Raw genomic sequence first — 17,867 nt, 5'->3', positions numbered from 1 at the left:
CTGCCTACAGGGAGCTCGGTCATTGCACCAGACCCACCTGGACATCCAAGCTGATTCTCTTGTAAAACCGGCTAATCAGAAACCTTAATTCTATCTACCACTTTAGTTTTCCTTTTCCCTATCATATTCACAGGTTTTAGACAGTAAAACTTGGAATTCTGAAAAAGGAAGAAAGGATTCTATCCACGTGGATCCTGTGAACTATTGGGGAGGACAGTGATGAAGTCAGTCACATAGATTTACATGCCTTGTCAGGTCTGGCATTAAGATCATCTACCTTTATAAGATGAATGAGGGGCCCAGCGCGGTGACCTATCAGCTAAGATCCTCGCCTTGAACGTACCGGGATCCCATATGGGCGCCGGTTCTAATCCCAGCAACTCCACTTCCCATCCAGCTCCCTACTTGTGGCCTGGGAAAGCAGTTGAGGACGGCCCAAAGCGTTGGGACCCTGCACCCATCTGGGAAACCTGGAGGAAGTTCCTGGCTGCTGGCTTCAGATCCATGCAGCAGCGGCCGTTGCGGTCACTTGGAGAGTGATCTTCCTCTCTGTATATCTGACTTTGTGATAAAAATAAATAAAATCTTAAAAAAAAAAAAAAAAGATGAATGAGGAAGATTTTCATCTCCTGTGGTTTAGAATTAATCTCTTTAGAGACTGGGTGAGCTCAGGTATAAAACTGTTCAAGGCTAGTGCCATTTAAAAGGGCAGCTCTAACTTAATTTCTTTTGTAGTTATTGACCTCATTAAAATTATGTTTAAGTTTTTTTCTTTTCCTATTCTGAAGCTTTAGTTGGTGCAGTGAAAGACAGCTGAAAAACTAGAATCTGCCCCCACCCTTAGCTCACAGGTCCCTGCTCTCAGGGACTCCGCCTCACCCCGAGTTGGAACTGCATGCACTTCTGGCCTTTGACCTCACTGTCTGCCACTTTCCCCTTCCCTGTGCGTTATATTCTGTGTGTGTGTGTGTGTGTGTGTGTGTGTGTGTGTGTGTGTGTGTGTGTGTTATATTCTTACTGTCTTTTCCTACTGGAATGCAAACTCCAGGGTAGATTTTTTTTTTATTTTTTTTAAAGATTTATTTATTTCCATTACAAAGTCGGATATATAGAGAGGAGGAGAGACAGATAGGAAGATCTTCTGTCCGATGATTCACTCACCAAGTGACCACAACGGCCGGTGCTGGTGTGCGCCGATCCGAAGCCAGGAGCCTGGAACTTCTTCCAGGTCACAAGCAGGGAGCTGGATGGGAAGTGGAGCTGCCGGGATTAGAACCGGCGCCCATATGGGATCCTGGTGCGTTGAAGGCGAGGACTTTAGCCACTAGGCCACTGCGTGCTGGGCCCCAGGATTGATTTTTGAACAAACACTTCACATTTTAATACTGTTTTTAAAATGTCAGAACTTAGCTGTTTATTCTTCCAAACTTCTTTTCCTTCTCAATTTTCTTTTCTAGCAAAAGCAATACATGCTCATGGTAAAAAGTTATGGCAACAATTATACTCATGCCTAGGGTCTTTTTTTTTTTTTTTTTTAAAGATTTATTCATTTTATTACAGCCAGATATATACAGAGGAGAGACAGAGAGGAAGATCATCTGTCCGATGATTCACTCCCCAAGTGAGCCGCAACGGGCCGATGCGCGCCGATCCGAAGCCGGAAACCTGGAACCTCTTCCGGGTCTCCCACGCGGGTGCAGTGTCCCAATGCATTGGGCCGTCCTCAACTGCTTTCCCAGGCCACAAGCAGGGAGCTGGATGGGAAGTGGAGCTGCCGGGATTAGAACCGGCGCCCATATGGGATCCCGGGGCTTTGAAGGCAAGGACTTTAGCCGCTAGGCCACGCCGCCGGGCCCATGCCTAGGGTCTTGTCTTCTGCTCTCAACATCTCAAGGGAGCTACTGTAGAATTTTAAGATCGGCATTGTGGCACAGTGTGTTAAGCTGTCACTTGAGACATCCGCTGCCAGAGTGCTGGTTCAAGTCCCAGCTTCTCTGCTTCTGACTCAACTCCCCATAAAGTGTCAGGGCAACAGCAGATAGTGGAGTCCCTGGCTCCACCTGACCTAGCCTGACCCTGTCTCAGCTGTTATAGGCATTTGGTGAGTGAACAGAGAATGGAAGATCTTTCTCTGCAACTCTTTCAAATAAATTTTTAAAAGTTAATTTCATGCATTTCTTTTCTGCCTCTCTTTGCATGTAGATAATATGTATTCTTTAACAAACAATAGAAAGGGCCCGGCGGCGTGGCCTAGTGGCTTAACGCCTCGCCTTGAAAGCCCCAGGATCCCATATGGGTGCCGGTTCTAATCCCGGCAGCTCCACTTCCCATCCAGCTCCCTGCTTGTGGCCTGGGAATTGGGACCCTGCACCCGCGTGGGAGAGCCAGAAGAGGTTCCTGGTTCCCCACTTCGGATCGGTGCGCACCGGCCATTGCGGCTCACTTGGGGAGTGAAACAACGGACGGAAGATCTTCCTCTCTGTCTCTCCTCCTCTCTGTATATCCGGCTTTCCAATAACAATAAAATCTTAAAAAAATAGAAAAATCAAAGGGTGATAGGCATGTGTGTGTTTCTGCCGCTGCTTTTGTTGCTCAATATGGTCATCTTTTTGTGATACTCATGTCTGTCTTTTAAATGGCTGTTGTTAACACTGCACTGAGTGTTATTGTAACACATTTACTCAATCTTGTGTTAATACAGTGATGTACAGAACTTGTATTTAGGCTTTAAACAATCCTCTTTACCATCACAGTCAAGTACATCGATAGCTGTCCTCATTCATGTATTATCTGTGATGTTTCTTCTTTGTCACGGGCCACTGGGTCCAAAATATGCACACTTGACATTTTTACACTCTTCAGTTGTCCTCCCAAAAGGGTGTACTGATTTATACTATCAAACCACAGTGTGAATTCTTTGCTCACACAGTCATTAACATGTGATATGTTTGATTTTACCAGGTTTTTAAAAATATGATCAAGTTGTTTTAATGATCGCTTCATCGCATTGTTACACTGTTCCCTTCCAAGAGTTATGGGAATAGCCAAACAGGTGGGAATAGTTTTTTTTTTCCAAGGTTTATTTATTTACTTGAAAGACAGACAGAAAGAAAAATATCTGCTTGTTCGCTCTGCAAGTGGCCACAATAGCCAGGACTGAGCCAGACTGAAACCAGAAACCATCTACTCAATGCAGGACTCCCGCATGGCTGCAGATGCCCAAATATTTGAGCCATCTTGCACTACCTTCCCAGACTCATTAGGTAGGAGTTGAATCAGAAGCAGAAGAGGTGGGACTCTTAACTGGTATTCAAATAGGATGCCAGCATTATCATCAGGGGCTTAATGTGCTGTGCCATAATGCCAGCCCCTAACTGTTGGGATTGACTACAATTTATTAATTGCACCTACTAACATCCTGAGGGGAAGACTCCATAAATCACATAGGACCACACAGGAACTATGCTTGGGAATGAACGACCAGGAGCTAGAGGGGGTGGACTTTGTAGTAACAAGAAGATGAGGTGGCCTCTAGATCTTGCCAGGGATGGGATGTCACTGGCTTGTTTGAATAATTCTGAGGGTGCAGGGACATGAACTGTCTGTGGTCCGCTGAGTAGGGCCAGGGGACCTTGTCCACATAGATCCAGGGGAGAGGGTGACTTGCAATAAAGCCATTGGAGGCCCTCCTGGTTTTAAAGGATGCCAAGGTAGCATATGATATTGAGTCTCATAACTTTAACTGTTCCTGGTTAATTAAGAGGAATCTTTAAGTAGTACTTTTTGAATTAATTGTTGGCATTTGTTACAGTGATGCTTTTTCTCATTAACACATTCATGGCTTATGAATTCATATTCAGGAAGACTGGCTTTTATCTTCTTGCGCTGTATTTAGAATTTCCCTCCAGAATTGATAAAAATGATTGGCTTGCAGGTCTCCCTTCTGTGTGGTCATAATCAGGAACAGTAAAGGGGGAATAATGGATCCTTAAAAGGAAGCCATATCATTGCACATTTCCTGTGCAACAATACCTGTTTACCAGGTCAGGATTATCTGTATAGTGAAAGTTTGAGAGAATTCTTCCATGAAACCCTTTGAGCCAGAGCCTTATGGGATATGTGTCTTGGATATTTGTAACATTTTTGCTTATTTTTGTAATTTCATTTTCCAGAAAAGGAGCCACTTCATCAAGGTTTTCATATGCATTAGCACAGAGCAGGGTCCAGTATGCTCTCATTTCCTTGGTGTTCTTCTAGAACATTGTGAAGTGGGAACAGAGAACTATATAGAGTTTAAGCTGAGATCAAGACAGAGGTACAGCGGAAATGTGGCAAAAGTGAAAGTGAAGCAAGCAGAATCAGTGTCCTTAAACTCATTTCTGATTTATGATTTGTGAGACTGAGTGCTTCTATCTTTGGCTAACTCCTCAAATGCCCACCAGATTGGGCATTTGGCAGGGCTGCGTTGGGCCAAACCCTAAGCTGATCCAGCTCTCCCTCATCAGTGGCAGCACTCAGTAACCGGAGCCATCACCCTGCCTCCCTCGTGGACAAGGTCAAGAGGTGGCCTTCAAGGGTCAGCACTGCAGAAGACAGACATTGTCATTGTCAGGCTACCCTCCCACTCCTCAAGTGACTCATGGGAAAAAACAGTCTTGATCCAAGAAAAACATGAGATAACATCCCAGGATGCAGAGGACAAAAAGACTTATCTGACATTGAGAATACAGTGTGTTCATTTTAGGGGAGAAAAAAAAACAATGACAGTCTGTTGGCAGAATGGAGCAGGAATATCTTAGAAGAAACTTCATTTTTAGAAATCAGATAGGTTGTCTTGTTTGAGAGCGTGAGCTCCCATCTACTGGTTCAGGTCCCACATGCCCACAGTGGCTGTGTCTAGGCCAGGGCTGCAGCTGAGGCCCCGGGGCTCTGCCCACATCTCCCATGTGCGTTGCAGGAACCCACAGACTTGAGACATCACCTCTGCCTCCCAGGGTCTGAGTTAGAAGAGATTCTGCAGTTAGTAGCACACAGCTATTGAATAAGCCCTCCTGTGTGAGTCACAGGCATTGTAACTGCTAGCCTGAATGCCTCCTCCTAAGGAAAACAAAATTAGAGGTTTATGTTATTTATTTGAAATGGTTACAGAGAGAGATAAAGGAAGAGACAGAGATCTTCCATGCACTGGTTCACTCCCCAAATGGTTGCAATGGCCAGGGCTAGACCAGGCTGGAGCCAGGAGCTTTTTCAGTGTCTCTCACATGGTTACAAGTGCCCAGGCAATTGGGTTGCCTTCCATTGCTTTCCCAAGCACACTGGCATGGAACTGTATTGCAAGTACAGCAGCTGGGACTCAGACCAGCCCCTGTATGTGATAGGTGTGGTGCAGGTGGCAGGTTCACTAACTATGCCACAACAACCAGACTCCAAGGAAACTTTCCTAAGTTGAAAAGACCTCTTTTGTTCCTGAAAAATTAATAGAGGCCCACAATGGGACTTAAACTTGCACAATGTTTTTTCAGGGTAGAGAAAAATTCTTACTGGCTTGGACAAGCCCAGCTTTGCTATGGTTTTCAGCATCAGAGATGGGGAGATAGGGTCAAGGGAGTCTTTTTTTTTTTTTATGTCTTTTTTTTGTTGTTGTTAATTATTTTGCATTATGTGACAGTTTCATAGGCTCTGGGAATCCCCCCATTCCTCCCCCTCCCCTCCCCCCGGTGGATTCCTCCACCTTGATGCAGTATTACAGTTCAAATTCAATCAAGATTCTTTCATTGCAAACATATACCAAGCATAGAGTCCAGCTACTTATTGTCCAGATGGGTTGAACAGTTTCTTGGGGAGACCTTTTCTGGTCTGAAGTTTGAGCTGGCAGAATATCATCACAGTCAATTAAGAGTCCCAATATAACATCAACAGCAATTTGCAATGTTATGGAATTGACATGGTTTTGAGTAACCAGTGTGTTAAAAAGAAAAAAAAAAAAAAAAAAGGAAAACAAGTCCTAGCCACAACCTATGATTAGCTCATTGACATTTCAATTTTAGTTCATATACAGGACCGGCTGCTCTATACCTTAAAATGGCCATAAGGCACCATTCAGCTGTTTCGTGTCCATTTCATCTTAGTATTTAGCCAGTTGTTGTGTTGAAGTAAAATTTTGCTGATCTTGGCAGATTTTAGGATAATCCAGACTGGCTTGTAACTCTAACAAGATATATGTCAACATTTTAGGTGCAGAACATTTTTTTTTTTGGGGGGGGTGTGCAGGAAAATCCTCAACGCCATGGTGAGGAGTAACTAATCTTTGTGACCCACCCAGCGAGGCATGAGCCAATCCATGCCAGCTTCAAGGGAGTCTTGATAGGCCAAGTTTAAGACTGAGGAATTCTTACTATTGCCAGGGGCAGGTGTTTGGTGCAGCAGTTAAAATGCTACTTGGGTTCCAGTCCTGCCCGTTTTCTGGGTCTAGCTTCCTGCTAATGTGCATCATGGCTAGGTCCTTACCATCACATAGGAAAACCAGACTGAGTTCAGTCCTGGCTGTTGTGGGCAATTGTAGGAGTAGAATAGGAAATGGAAGATTTCTCCACCTACACAGGAGGTGAGAATGGAGCCATGTCCCATGCCCCACACCCTCCCCTGCCAGCCTTGTCCAGGCCTGGCTGTTGGTTACATTTGGACAGGGAACTAGCTGATGGGAGGCTCTGTCTCTGGAATCAAAGGCAAAAATTTTTTAATTAAATTAAAATAGTGCATAAAAAACTAGCAGTGACATTGAAGCCAATTAGTTGAAAGAGGAGAGTGAGGGTTTTGTAGCTTAACAAAGTGAAAAGCTTGGGCTATACTGGGTCAAGGGGACAAACATATATGGCTGTTAAGGGTAGCAGGCCAGGAAGTGGAGAAGCATGTTACAGTCCTCATCCCATCAGGAAAATAGAAAGGTGATTTGTGAAGCAGAAACAATTCTTATTTAATGAATTTAAAGGCAACCATTAGAATTAAAAGACAGACTTCCTGCCCTGAGCAATCAGCGTACAAGATAAAAGCAAGTGTGAAAATTTTCAGGAAACAGTGAGGAAGGAAAGCTATGAAACAGGCTGACATAAGAGCAAACGCAGGAGCTAGAGCAGCGCCATCTCCGTGAAGGGTTAAGTCGCGGCCGCGGTGTCGGCGCTGCAGTTCGCCTCGAGCCCCAGACTCGGGTCACGCTGAACCCGTGACCAGGTTTGCTTCCCCACCCTCTTCCAGGCCCCGGCCTCGGCCCAACGCCGCCTCCTTCCAGCCGGCATTCCTCCCGGGATGCCTGCGACACAGAATTCCCCCACAGTGAACGGTGCGCACACGTGCAAAGCTGGCGCACAGGGTCGGGGCTCAAGCCCACCCCTCGCCCCCGGACGCAGCGTACGGGCTGGGACCCGGCCTGGTGCAGGGCGCCTGGGAGCGAGTGTCCCCTCAAGTCGTGTGTGTGGTTTCATCCGCCTTCTCGTCCCTCCTCCGGCGCGTGGCAAGCGTCAAGTTTCCAGGCGGCTCAGCTGGCCGACGCACGGAGTTACTGCCACTCGCCGCCTCCCACCCACGCGCTCTCGCCGGTACAGGAGCTCCCTTCCGCTGCCGCTACGGCCGCTGCCGTCCCCCACTTTGCAGACCTTCAGGGTCCCAAGGCGTCCGCAGGAGGCCGCGTCTTGAAGGGCAGGCACGGGAGAGGGATGGGGCTCAAAACTCGCAGTCGGACGCCTCCATTCCCGAGCCGGAGAGGCCACTCCCCCTCCCGTCAAAGACGCGGGATTCAGGGAGGGCGCAGTCCCGCAGCATTTGTTGGAGGAGACACTGGGAACCGAGACCAAGGGTTTGCTGCGGAATGGGGGACGCAATGGGCGACAAGCCGAGGACTTGGGGCGCCCCGGAGCGGAGGAGACCCAGGAGACCCGCGCACCGGGGCAGCCGAGGCGCCCGAGGCGCGTTGTCCAAGGGGTTAACAGCGCGCCCCGCCCCGAGCCCGGGGATTGGCGGTCCCGGGGGGCGTGTCTGGGGGCGGGCCCGCGTTTGCCGCAGCCGCTGGTGGGCGGGGCCGGGCGGGGAGCAGGAGGGGCGCGGAGCGCAGCCGGGCTCGCGCTGCGCGCCCCGCCGGGCGGGCTTCGGGCTGCGCCAGCGAACCGGGCCGGTGGCGCCCGCGTCCGATACCCAGCGCCGGACCCAGAGGCAGCGAGTGAGTGAGTCCGCTTCACGCCAGCGCCCCTCCCAGCTCCGATCTGCCTCCGTGCCGGCTGCGTCGCGCGGTGCGTCTGGCCGGACTCGGAGCTGGGGAGGGGGCGCGTCCCGCTCCTGGGGTCCTTGGGTGTGGGGGGGAGGGGAGCAGAGAGGAGGCCAATGATGTCATGGATGCTTCGCCCGGTCGCGGAGGGGAGGTGGCGGCCAGAGGGGGTGCGGCCCGGATTATGTCACCTCTTCCCTCTGCGCCCCGCCCCCTGGGGCCCCACGCGTTGGTGGGGAGCACGGGGAGGTGCGGGCGGGATTTGCCCCATTCTTGAGACCCTGGGCACCTTTGTGGACCGTCTGCGGCCAGGGTCTTGCGCTCTCTCCGCTCTGCGGACCGTAGGCTGCTGGTGCATGGCGACCCCCTCCTCCAGCAGACTCGTGTGTGTGTGTGTGTGTGTGTGTGCGCGCGCGCGCGCGCGCGCGCATGTGCTGGGAGTGGGAGGGGTGCGCGTTGCCGGCCCCCTCAGTCCTCAAGCACCGCTCTTCATAGCCAGGCTCCAGGGGATGATCTAAAATTTCCCCTCACATATCCCAACCAAGAAGTTCTGGAGAGCTCTGCACCCTCCCCCCAAACCCTACAGTGCCCCCACATCCTCCTCCCCACTCAGTCCTTCTTCCCGGGAGCCCTCCCTGATTTCTCTGCCTGAATTCATTTCCTGTTTGCAGCTTTCATAACTACCATTCCCCCTGCATTTTTTTGCTACCAGGGAGGCCTAGAGGGCCCCAAAATTCCCCAGTTGATGCTCCTGGAGCACCCAGTGCCCATCCTTGGAGGAAATTCTGAATGAAATCTTCCTGGAGTGTTGTGAGATGGGTGCTCCTAGAACCCCCTTGCGCAACAGTGGGGCATATGTGCCAGGAGGCGACATTTGAACTGTTTCTAGAAGGCTGTGGGTTAAGCTGAAAGGAGGTCTGTGCATTGGAGAGGGACCCAGGTCAGGGGAGATGGAGGGTGGACTCAGGAGGGGCCTTGGGGAGACTGCTGCAAGCTGTGCTCTGCTCACGTGGGGCTAAGGGGAGCCCCAGGCCTTTTACCCATAATGCCTTGACTCCAAATTCCTGCAAGGTAGGTGTGAGAACCCAAGGTGAAATCACCTGCCTGAGGTTCCACCCACCCCCACCCCCTCATGGGGAGCTGTGATTTACACCTGCAGCTGCCTCAACTCCCGGACTCCTGCGCTTGGCCCTGGTCCTGGCAGAATCTGGCCAGAGCCAGATCAGCTTTGCCCTTTAGAAGAATTCCTTGGCAGCTGCTCTGGGAAGGGAATGCAGGCTGAGGAGCAGGCCAGCCAGAACCCCTCCCCAAACTCACCAGGAAGGATGCTTGGTGTGGGGGCGGGGTCCATTGAGGTTGATAAGAGGTGGGATGGGCTGGCCTCAGAGAGCTTTGTTCCAGCTTTGGGAGAGATACCAGTGGATTGGAGGGACCTGTCTGAGCAATCCCTCAGGCGAGTCCAGTTAGCCCCTGTGTAATGTGTAACATCCCAATGCTGAGGACAGAGTTGGACACCTGAGCAAGGTGTCCTCTGATGCCATGAAGCCATCTTTGCAGTCTGCTCTCAGTCCCTTGGGTCGGTTGTAGAACCTGAGCCACAAGATAAAGCTCAAACCCTTTCCTTTGGCTCGTTTCTACTTCTCAGGGGGGAAAAAACGAGTATCTCCTTCCTGCTCCTTCCAGCTCCCTGCAGTCAGAATGATGGCAAAAAGCTCGGCGGTGGGGGGAGCAAGACTCCAGGGAGAGTTTCTGTAGGTTGCTAGTCCAGGGTTCCACAGTCAGAGCCCAGAGAGAGAAGGTTGATGGGTGGAAGGACTCTAGGGTGACAGTGGGCCAGAGTGACACACCACCAGCCCTGGCCTGTGCTCAGAGATGCTGGCACTGTGTCTGTGCTGCACCTTATAAGTGGACAGAACACCTGCCTAAGCATCCTTGTCACTCTCCACCAGCACAACAAGCGCTCTTGGGGTTTGGTCTCACCCCTACCCAGGCCACAGCTGTAGCCCCCCAGCTGGTTCCCTTGCCGCTATCTTTGATCTCTGCCATCAGCAGTAAAAAAATGTAAAAAGCCATTGGATCCCAAGTCACCCGGAAAATGGTGCTCTCCTTGGGTCCTCTCGCTCCCTTCTTAGTCCTCTCGCTCACCGTCTGCCTTTCCCAGGTACTACTTTTTCTGAAACCATTCTGTCATGGATACCAGTGACATCCCAGCTGCCAAGTCCAGGGCCCATTCTTTCCCTCGAACCGCGCCTCGGCTCCTTTCTTTCTTTGCCACCAGGAGCTGTGCCCACATTCTTTCTATTTTTATTGATGAAAGATGGACAGATAGGGACAGAGGTCTCATTCACTGGTTCACTCCCCAAATGCCTGCAGTGGCCAGGGGTAGGCTGAGCAAAATGGAGATCTGAGAATGCACTCTGGGTCTCCCACGTGGCTGCTATCACTGAGCCATCACCACTGCCTCTTCGTCCACGCTATCAGGAAGCTGAATCTAGGAACCAAACCTGGGCGTTCCCACAGGGGAAGCAGGTGTTTTAAACCACCAGGCACAACCTCATCCCACACCCCCACATTCTTGAATCCCTGCCTCCTATCTTGGGCCCACCTGTTCCTGGCCTTCTTCCTTTCGAATTTTGGGGAGCTCTGCTCCCCTTAGTTTGGGGCTGGATTCCACACCACCCTGGAATGCTGACAGCCTGTGCTTGCGCCATCAGATAAGATGGAGGCGCTGTTCTCTTGTTGTCCCCAAAGCACCTGTTTTCCCCCAGGCAGTCTCCTCCTGTATTAATGGTGTCACCGCACTCTAGTGCCCCAGCCCAGCTCAGCCCCTTCCTGTCCCCAGTGCCTGAATTTCCATCTCTGAGATTTTTCCAGTTCTTCTTCTCCAACCCTCCCCAGGACTTGCCACTGGTAACAAGCTCCAGGTCACTCAGCTGCCCACCCTCCCAACTACTTGCAACTACCTTGCACCCAGGGCTGGTAAGAAAAGCAGCAAGGTGTGTTTAGCATGAGAGGGGTAGCAGGCTGGGGAGAGGTGGTGGTGCAGGGGCCAGGGTGAGGCAGGAAATGATGTTAAAGGAGGCCCTCAAGCCCAGGGTCCTGCAAGCCTGCATGTAGGGACCGGCTAGCCACTGGAAGAGGTGCCTGGTTTACTGATTGACTTCCCAGAACTATGGGCCTTCAATTTCTGGTGTGCTGGCCAAGAGGCTGCTGCCAGATAAGGGTTTTGGCCAAGCTGCCTTGGTCTGGGGCCTTAGGGGAAGAACTCAGCGTTAGAAGTGGGCTCCTGGGTAGGAGGCACCTAGGGAAACCCCTTCAGCTTGGTGTAGGGGGAGGTTGCAGATGCCTCTGCCAGGCTGGCTAATGCAGACCTCTAGGGCAGGTGCTCCCAGGTGCAGGACAGAGACAAAGGAACCAGGAAGTAGGGCCTCTCTGAGCACAGGTAACCGGAGGCCCTGCTCCCCCTGCTCCTGTGGGCAGACATAGTGGGAGGGGAATTCACCCCCACCTCCACCACCAGTGCTGGGGTCCTTCACACGGAGCTGAAATGAACTGGGTCAAGGTCCACTGCGAATGGGGAACGGGGAAGGGGAGTAATCCAGGAAGTCTTCCTGATGGCAGTGAATTCTTAGCAGGGTTCTGCAGGCGCTTGATCTTGGGAGTGGAAGGGGGAGGGAAGCCATTAGTGGGGACGGCACCCTGCCCCGTCCCCTCCCACTTGTGGAAATGCAGGCTCAGAGAAGGGAGGCACCACCGCTACCTCCTCCACAGGCTTCAGCCCTCCCATGCCGAACCAGAGACCTCTGGGAGGGCTTCCAGTCCCAGCCATCTGTAGCAGCATGGTGTGCCAGGGGCGGTGCCCACCAGAGACGCCCACAGCTCCTGTCACCCCCTACTCCACCTGCCTCCAGACTCTAGTTCCTTCCCATAGCACCTGCTGCCTCGGCACACTTGGCACATGGCAGCTTGGTGAGGTAGGTCCTTTTCATTTCGCAGAGAACACTGCAGGCTGGGATGGCTCCGACGGCCCCTGCAAAGTCGCGAAGCTGGTTTGGGCGCAGTCCCTACTATGAGAGCAAGGCACCTGGCCCCTTCAGACCGGGCCTTGGAGGGTCCCAGGCCTGAGGACCCAACAGCTCCTCACACCCCTGGAAAGGCAAGCACAGCCTGCACTGGTAGTGAGCTTCTGTCTCCTGGACTGCAACACCCTAGGTTCGGGATCTTGGAAGGACCCCTTCTCCCCCAGATCTCCTCCTCCTTTCTCCACCCCACCCCCAGTTTCTGGATATAGGAAATTTTCTCTCCCCTAACTTCCAAGCTTCCTAGTTGGATTCAGGTACCGAGCCCATCACTGCAGCCCATGAGGTTGAGTATGGTGGCCCACCCCCAAAGTAAAGAACTCCTAAATTCTAGGGGTCGCTGCCTGGGAGGCTCTTAGAGGCACTGGGGTTAAACAGAAGCTGAGGAGGAGGGTCTGCACCGTGTCCTGGGTCTTTGTAGGGTGGGCACCAGGTGGTCCGCACTACCCAGCCCTATGCCTTCACCTTGAAGATCTGGGAACTCTGTACCCATTAAGGGGCGGGGGGTAGCAGTGGCAGTGGGGCCTGAACCAGCTGCCTTCCCACTTGTGCCCACAGTGTACCCCGACTTAGCTATGGCGAAGCTGGAGACGCTGCCTGTGCGTGCTGAACCAGGACGGGACCCACTCCTGGCCTTTGCCCCGCGGCCCGCTGAACTTGGACCCCCGGACCCCCGCCTGGCCATGGGCAGTGGGGTGACCCACGCCCAGGAGTTTGCCATGAAGAGTGTGGGCACCCGCACAGGGGTTGGGGGCAGCCAGAGTGGTTTCCCAGGTCCCCGTGGTGGAGGTGGCAGTGGTGGCAGGGAAAGGCCAGGCCGCTGCCCCTCGGAAGACAAGGCTCTCGCCAACTCCCTCTACCTCAACGGCGAGCTGCGGGGCAGTGACCACACCGATGTCTGTGGCAACGTGGTGGGCAGCAGCGGGGGCAGCAGCAGCAGCGGCAGCAGTGACAAGGCCCCGCCACAGTATCGTGAGCCCAGCCACCCACCCAAGCTCCTGGCCACCTCTGGCAAGCTAGACCAGGTCAGGCCCCAGGACTGGAGGAGTCACCCACAAGCCTGTCTGGGAGTGGGAGGCAGCCTGAGAGGAGGACTGAAGGTTGGGGAGCCACAGAGCGGGGTTCTGGGATGTGGGGAGCCAACTGGGTTGGGGACCACCAGACAGAGATCCGCTGAATGTGGGAGATGGGGCAGAGGCTGGGGTCTAGCCTGAGGCCCCTTGCCATGTCTCCCCCACCTTTTTTTTCTCTCTCTCTCTTTTTTCTCCTTTGCTTTTATACAGTGCTCAGAGCCACTAGTCCGGCCATCTGCCTTCAAGCCTGTTGTACCCAAGAACTTCCACTCCATGCAGAACTTGTGTCCCCCACAGAGTAACGGGACCCCGGAGGGACGACAAGGCCCCGGAGGCCTCAAGGGTGGACTGGACAAGTCCAGGACCATGACCCCAGCGGGCGGGAGTGGGGGTGGCCTCTCTGATTCTGGCCGGAACTCACTCACCAGCCTGCCCACCTACAGCTCGAGCTACAGCCAGCACCTGGCACCCCTCAGTGCCTCCACCAGCCACATCAACCGCATTGGCACTGCCAGCTACAGCAGCAACAGCAGTGGTGGGGGGTCGGGCTACCAGGACCTGGGAACCTCAGACAGCGGGCGGGCCTCCAGCAAGAGCAGCTCATCCACAGCCACCTCTGTGGGGCGGCCTGGCCACTTGGGATCGGGAGAGGGAGGAGGTGGAGGCCTACCCTTTGCAGCCTGCTCCCCGCCCTCTCCCAGCACCCTGATCCAGGAACTGGAGGAACGGCTGTGGGAGAAGGAGCAGGAGGTGGCAGCTCTGCGGCGCAGCCTGGAGCAGAGCGAGGCGGCTGTGGCCCAGGTTCTGGAAGAGCGGCAGAAGGCGTGGGAACGGGAGCTAGCTGAGCTTCGGCAGGGCTGTAGTGGGAAGCTGCAGCAGGTGGCCCGCAGGGCCCAGCGTGCCCAGCAGGGCCTCCAGCTGCAGGTGCTGAGGCTGCAGCAGGACAAGAAGCAGTTGCAGGAGGAGACGGCACGGCTGATGCGGCAGCGTGAGGAGCTGGAGGACAAAGTGGCCGCCTGTCAGAAGGAGCAGGCCGACTTCCTGCCCCGCATGGAGGAGACCAAGTGGGAGGTAGGGGCTTCACCCACTGTCCCCCTTCCCTTCTGACGCTCTGGAGAACCTCAGAGCAGTAGCCCACTCCCTGGGGTAGGGTGTGAAAGGAATTATGGGGGCAAGGAGCCCTAGAGGGCTCCCCCTGACCTAGGTGATTTGATCTCTGCCCTGCTTGTCACCCTGGCCAGTCTGATGCAGGGCTGGGGCAGGGCGGGCTTCCCCCGCATACCTGGCCTCCCTGTCCCAGGTGTGCCAGAAAGCCGGCGAGATTTCCCTCCTGAAGCAGCAGCTGAAGGACTCGCAGGCCGATGTGTCGCAGAAGCTGAGTGAGATTGTGGGGCTGCGCTCGCAGCTGCGTGAAGGCCGCGCCTCGCTGCGGGAGAAGGAGGAGCAGCTGCTCAGCCTGAGGGATTCCTTCGGCAGCAAACAGGCCAGCCTGGAGCTGGGCGACGGTGAGCTGCCCACGGCCGCCTGCCTCAAGCCGCCACTCACCCCCGTGGACCCGGCCGAGCCTCAGGAGGCGGTGCTGGCCACCTGCGAAAGCGATGAGGTCAAGATGCGCCGACAGGCTGGGGTGGCCGCCGCCGCCTCCCTGGCCTCGGTGGACGGGGAGGCGGATGCCAGCGGGGAGAACGGGACGAGGGCTCTGCGGCGGGAGGTGGGGCGGCTGCAAGCCGAGCTGGCTGCCGAGCGGCGCGCCCGGGAGCGCCAGGGCGCCAGCTTCGCCGAGGAGCGCCGCGTGTGGCTGGAAGAGAAGGAGAAGGTCATCGAGTACCAGAAGCAACTGCAGCTGAGCTACGTGGAGATGTACCAGCGCAACCAACAGCTGGAGCGGCGGCTGCGCGAGCGCGGGAGTGCTGGGGGCGCCAGCACACCCACCCCGCCGCACGGTGACGACAAGAAGGCCTGGACGCCCTCCCGCCTCGAGCGCATCGAGTCTACAGAGATCTGATCCACTCGCCACCTGGGCATTCGGCCTCCCGACCCGCACCCTGTCGGGAGGCTGGGTCCCCACCGTCCCCTCTTTTCTCCTCTCCATCGCTTTTCCCATCCCCACCCCATGTGCCCCATGTCCCCAGACCAAAGAGGTTCTCAAAGCAGCTGTGACCAAGTTCCTCCCTGCACTGTAGGGTGCTCTCCCAGCTCCAGCCCTGTCACCCGCCACCCTAGGGGGGAGGGGGTGGCCCTCCCAGACCCTCCTGGTCAGGAGGGAATGGAGGAGGAGGGCAGAGCCAGTCGGTCGAGGGCCCAGGCAGCAGGAGAGTAGTGCTCCCTTTCTTGGCACCCCTTGTTGGAGATGGAGGCGACAGGCCTGCAGTGCCACGAGGTGGCCCAACCCCTCTGGGTGGGGGTCTGGGTTACTTCTGTCGGCCACTTGGCATCCACTGAGCGTCTCTGCGCTCGCCTCCTAGGCCAGGAACCCTTGAAGGGGTCAACACAAGGTCTGCCAAAGGTGGCAGACCCTGGACCTCCTTCCTGGGCAGACTGGCAAGACGAGAGGGAGCAGATGGCCTGCCCGTGGTTGAGAGGGCTACCTGTCCAGCCCCTCCCCGCCTCCCCCTCCCCCAAGGTCTCTTGGGGTCAGGCCTCAGAGGCTGGCCTGGTCCTGAGTGTGTGTGCGCGCGTCCCTAATGTGTGTGTTGGGGGGAGGGCAGGGCTGGGGGCTGGAAACCCTCCCGTTCTTGGCTCGACTCTCACCCTTTTGGCCACAAGCCCGCAGCACAACAGCCCTACCTGCTTGGCTGACCCCACACCCAGGACCCCCGTCCAGCTCTTAGCACAGCTATGAAATGCTGCTTGCCTCCCAGCACTCTTCTCAGGCTGAGTGTGAAGGCTGTCTTCCTGTGTTTTGTCCCCTCCATTCTCCCAGCCTCCCTCTGCTTTCACGCTCAGAACATCCTCTTCCCAGGCTGCCTGGCTCCCCTCAGCCCTTAAAAAACAAAACAAAAAACTCCCCTTTTTCTTCTGGTAGAAAAATCCTGTTCGACCTTCGGTGCACTGCCCACTTCTCAGCTCCACTGGCCCTTGTTTTGGGGGCTGGGAGGGGAGGATTGGATGAGATTCCTGTTGAAGAATGAGGCTGAGCTGAGAGTGACCGTGGACTCTCCACTCCCAGATCCCACATCTGCCCAGGGAAAGGCCTGGCATGGCCATCAGTAGGGGTTGGCACAGCTGATGCCACTTCCTTCTCTTGGAACCCTCAGAGTCCACTTCCTAAGACAGGAAGGGAAACAAATTTCTAATTCACCAGCAATAAAAATCGGAGGTGGCATGGCCCTCAGCCCTTGTATTTCTCTCCTAAACTCTCTCTTCCTCCCACCCTCAAGACTGAGTTTGGGGGGGTACAGGGTAGAGAGAGCTGGCGACTACTGTGAGCAAGTCCCCCCAGCCTCGACCAGCCTCCTCCATGACTGGTGACTGTTTCAAGTGCTGTGTGTCCCCCACAAAGACAAAAGTGCCCCTCCACGTGGCCTCTAATTTTGCACACCCCCTTCCCGGGGCGCCTCAACAGGTCTCTTAGCCTGGAAAGAGGCCACCCTGGCAACCACTGCCTGGTCCGTTCATCTTTCACTGCCCCTAGGCTTGGGCCACAGGGGCTAGGAGAAGAGAAGGCATTAGTAGGGAAAAAAAAAAAAATAGAAAAACAAATATGAACAGTCTCAGCTTTGAGATGTCCAATTACAAAATAAATTATATATAAAAATATATATATATATAAATATATATCTCTACCATATGTGATGGAAAGACTTCGTTTTCCTTTCCCAAAGAAATAAACTGGAGAAAAGCCTCTTGGCGGTCATTGGTTGGCTGGTGTCTTTACAGGTGTGGGAAGTGAGGCCTGGGCCAGGGAAGGTTGGAGGCAAAGCTGGAGGGTGGCTGCAGACAAGAGGTGCTCGCTGGCTGAGCCAGGAGGCTGGCCCAATGCCCATCTGCTCCACATTGCTGGGCGGAGGTGTCCTTCCGCATTTCTGCTCACTGGAGCTTTCTCTTGACCCGAGACTGCCCTCACACAGATTTTAAACTAGTTCCAGACTCAGACTGTGGTGTGCAGTCACCTACGCTGGCTTCCCGTGATTGGCAGGTCATGTATTTGCGGGCGAAAGGCATGGCAGAGAATACTGAGACCAGCTGGGCAATTAGTGGTTAGACTCCAAGCGCAAAAGGAACCCTAAGGTGCTGCCCAGCAGAGAGCTGTTCTTTTTAAGCTTATTCCCTCCATCAGTTTCCCAGAGCTCTCGGCCGGCGCCTTTGGCTGTAAAGAACCTCCAACAGTCATACAGGGGCAGTCTAGGGGTGGGGATCGCTGAGTGCAGGTGTCTGCTCGTTGCTGACCCCAGGCATCTCTCCCATCCCAGCACATCCCGCCTGGCCACAAGGGGCTTCTGTGGCTCTGGGAGGGGTTTG

The 17,867-nt window shown here is 54.3% G+C and overlaps 1 protein-coding gene across 3 annotated transcripts; it reads left to right on the top strand.

The window, feature by feature from the left end:
• Positions 1–8,082: 8,082 nt before the first annotated feature.
• LZTS3 (leucine zipper tumor suppressor family member 3) lies at positions 8,083–17,256 on the top strand. Of its 3 annotated transcripts, none has more exons than XM_004585657.3 (5): positions 8,083–8,209; positions 12,251–12,429; positions 12,892–13,358; positions 13,617–14,477; positions 14,707–17,256. In XM_004585657.3, exons 2-5 carry the CDS (start codon positions 12,324–12,326, stop codon positions 15,409–15,411), a joined length of 2,139 nt encoding a protein of 712 aa, XP_004585714.2. In that variant the 5' UTR covers positions 8,083–8,209; positions 12,251–12,323; the 3' UTR covers positions 15,412–17,256. The 3 variants fall into 3 exon arrangements, with proteins under 3 accessions (XP_004585714.2, XP_058535563.1, XP_058535564.1); XM_058679580.1 differs by having other exon boundaries at positions 8,147–8,279; XM_058679581.1 differs by lacking the exon at positions 8,083–8,209 and having other exon boundaries at positions 12,337–12,466.
• Positions 17,257–17,867: the final 611 nt, after the last annotated feature.

Source organism: Ochotona princeps, chromosome 22 (assembly GCF_030435755.1).
Source record: "Ochotona princeps isolate mOchPri1 chromosome 22, mOchPri1.hap1, whole genome shotgun sequence".
NCBI lineage: Eukaryota > Metazoa > Chordata > Mammalia > Lagomorpha > Ochotonidae > Ochotona > Ochotona princeps.
This window is presented reverse-complemented; position numbering and strand designations above follow the sequence as displayed.

Bases quoted from the DNA above. Each gene is read 5' to 3' on its own strand.
- LZTS3 (XM_004585657.3), top strand. From the start codon at position 12,324: ATGAGAGCAAGGCACCTGGCCCCTTCAGACCGGGCCTTGGAGGGTCCC. The intron at 12,430-12,891 runs GTAGTGAGCTTC...TTGTGCCCACAG, and splicing joins GGCAAGCACAGCCTGCACTG to TGTACCCCGACTTAGCTATG. The intron at 14,478-14,706 runs GTAGGGGCTTCA...TCCCTGTCCCAG, and splicing joins TGGAGGAGACCAAGTGGGAG to GTGTGCCAGAAAGCCGGCGA.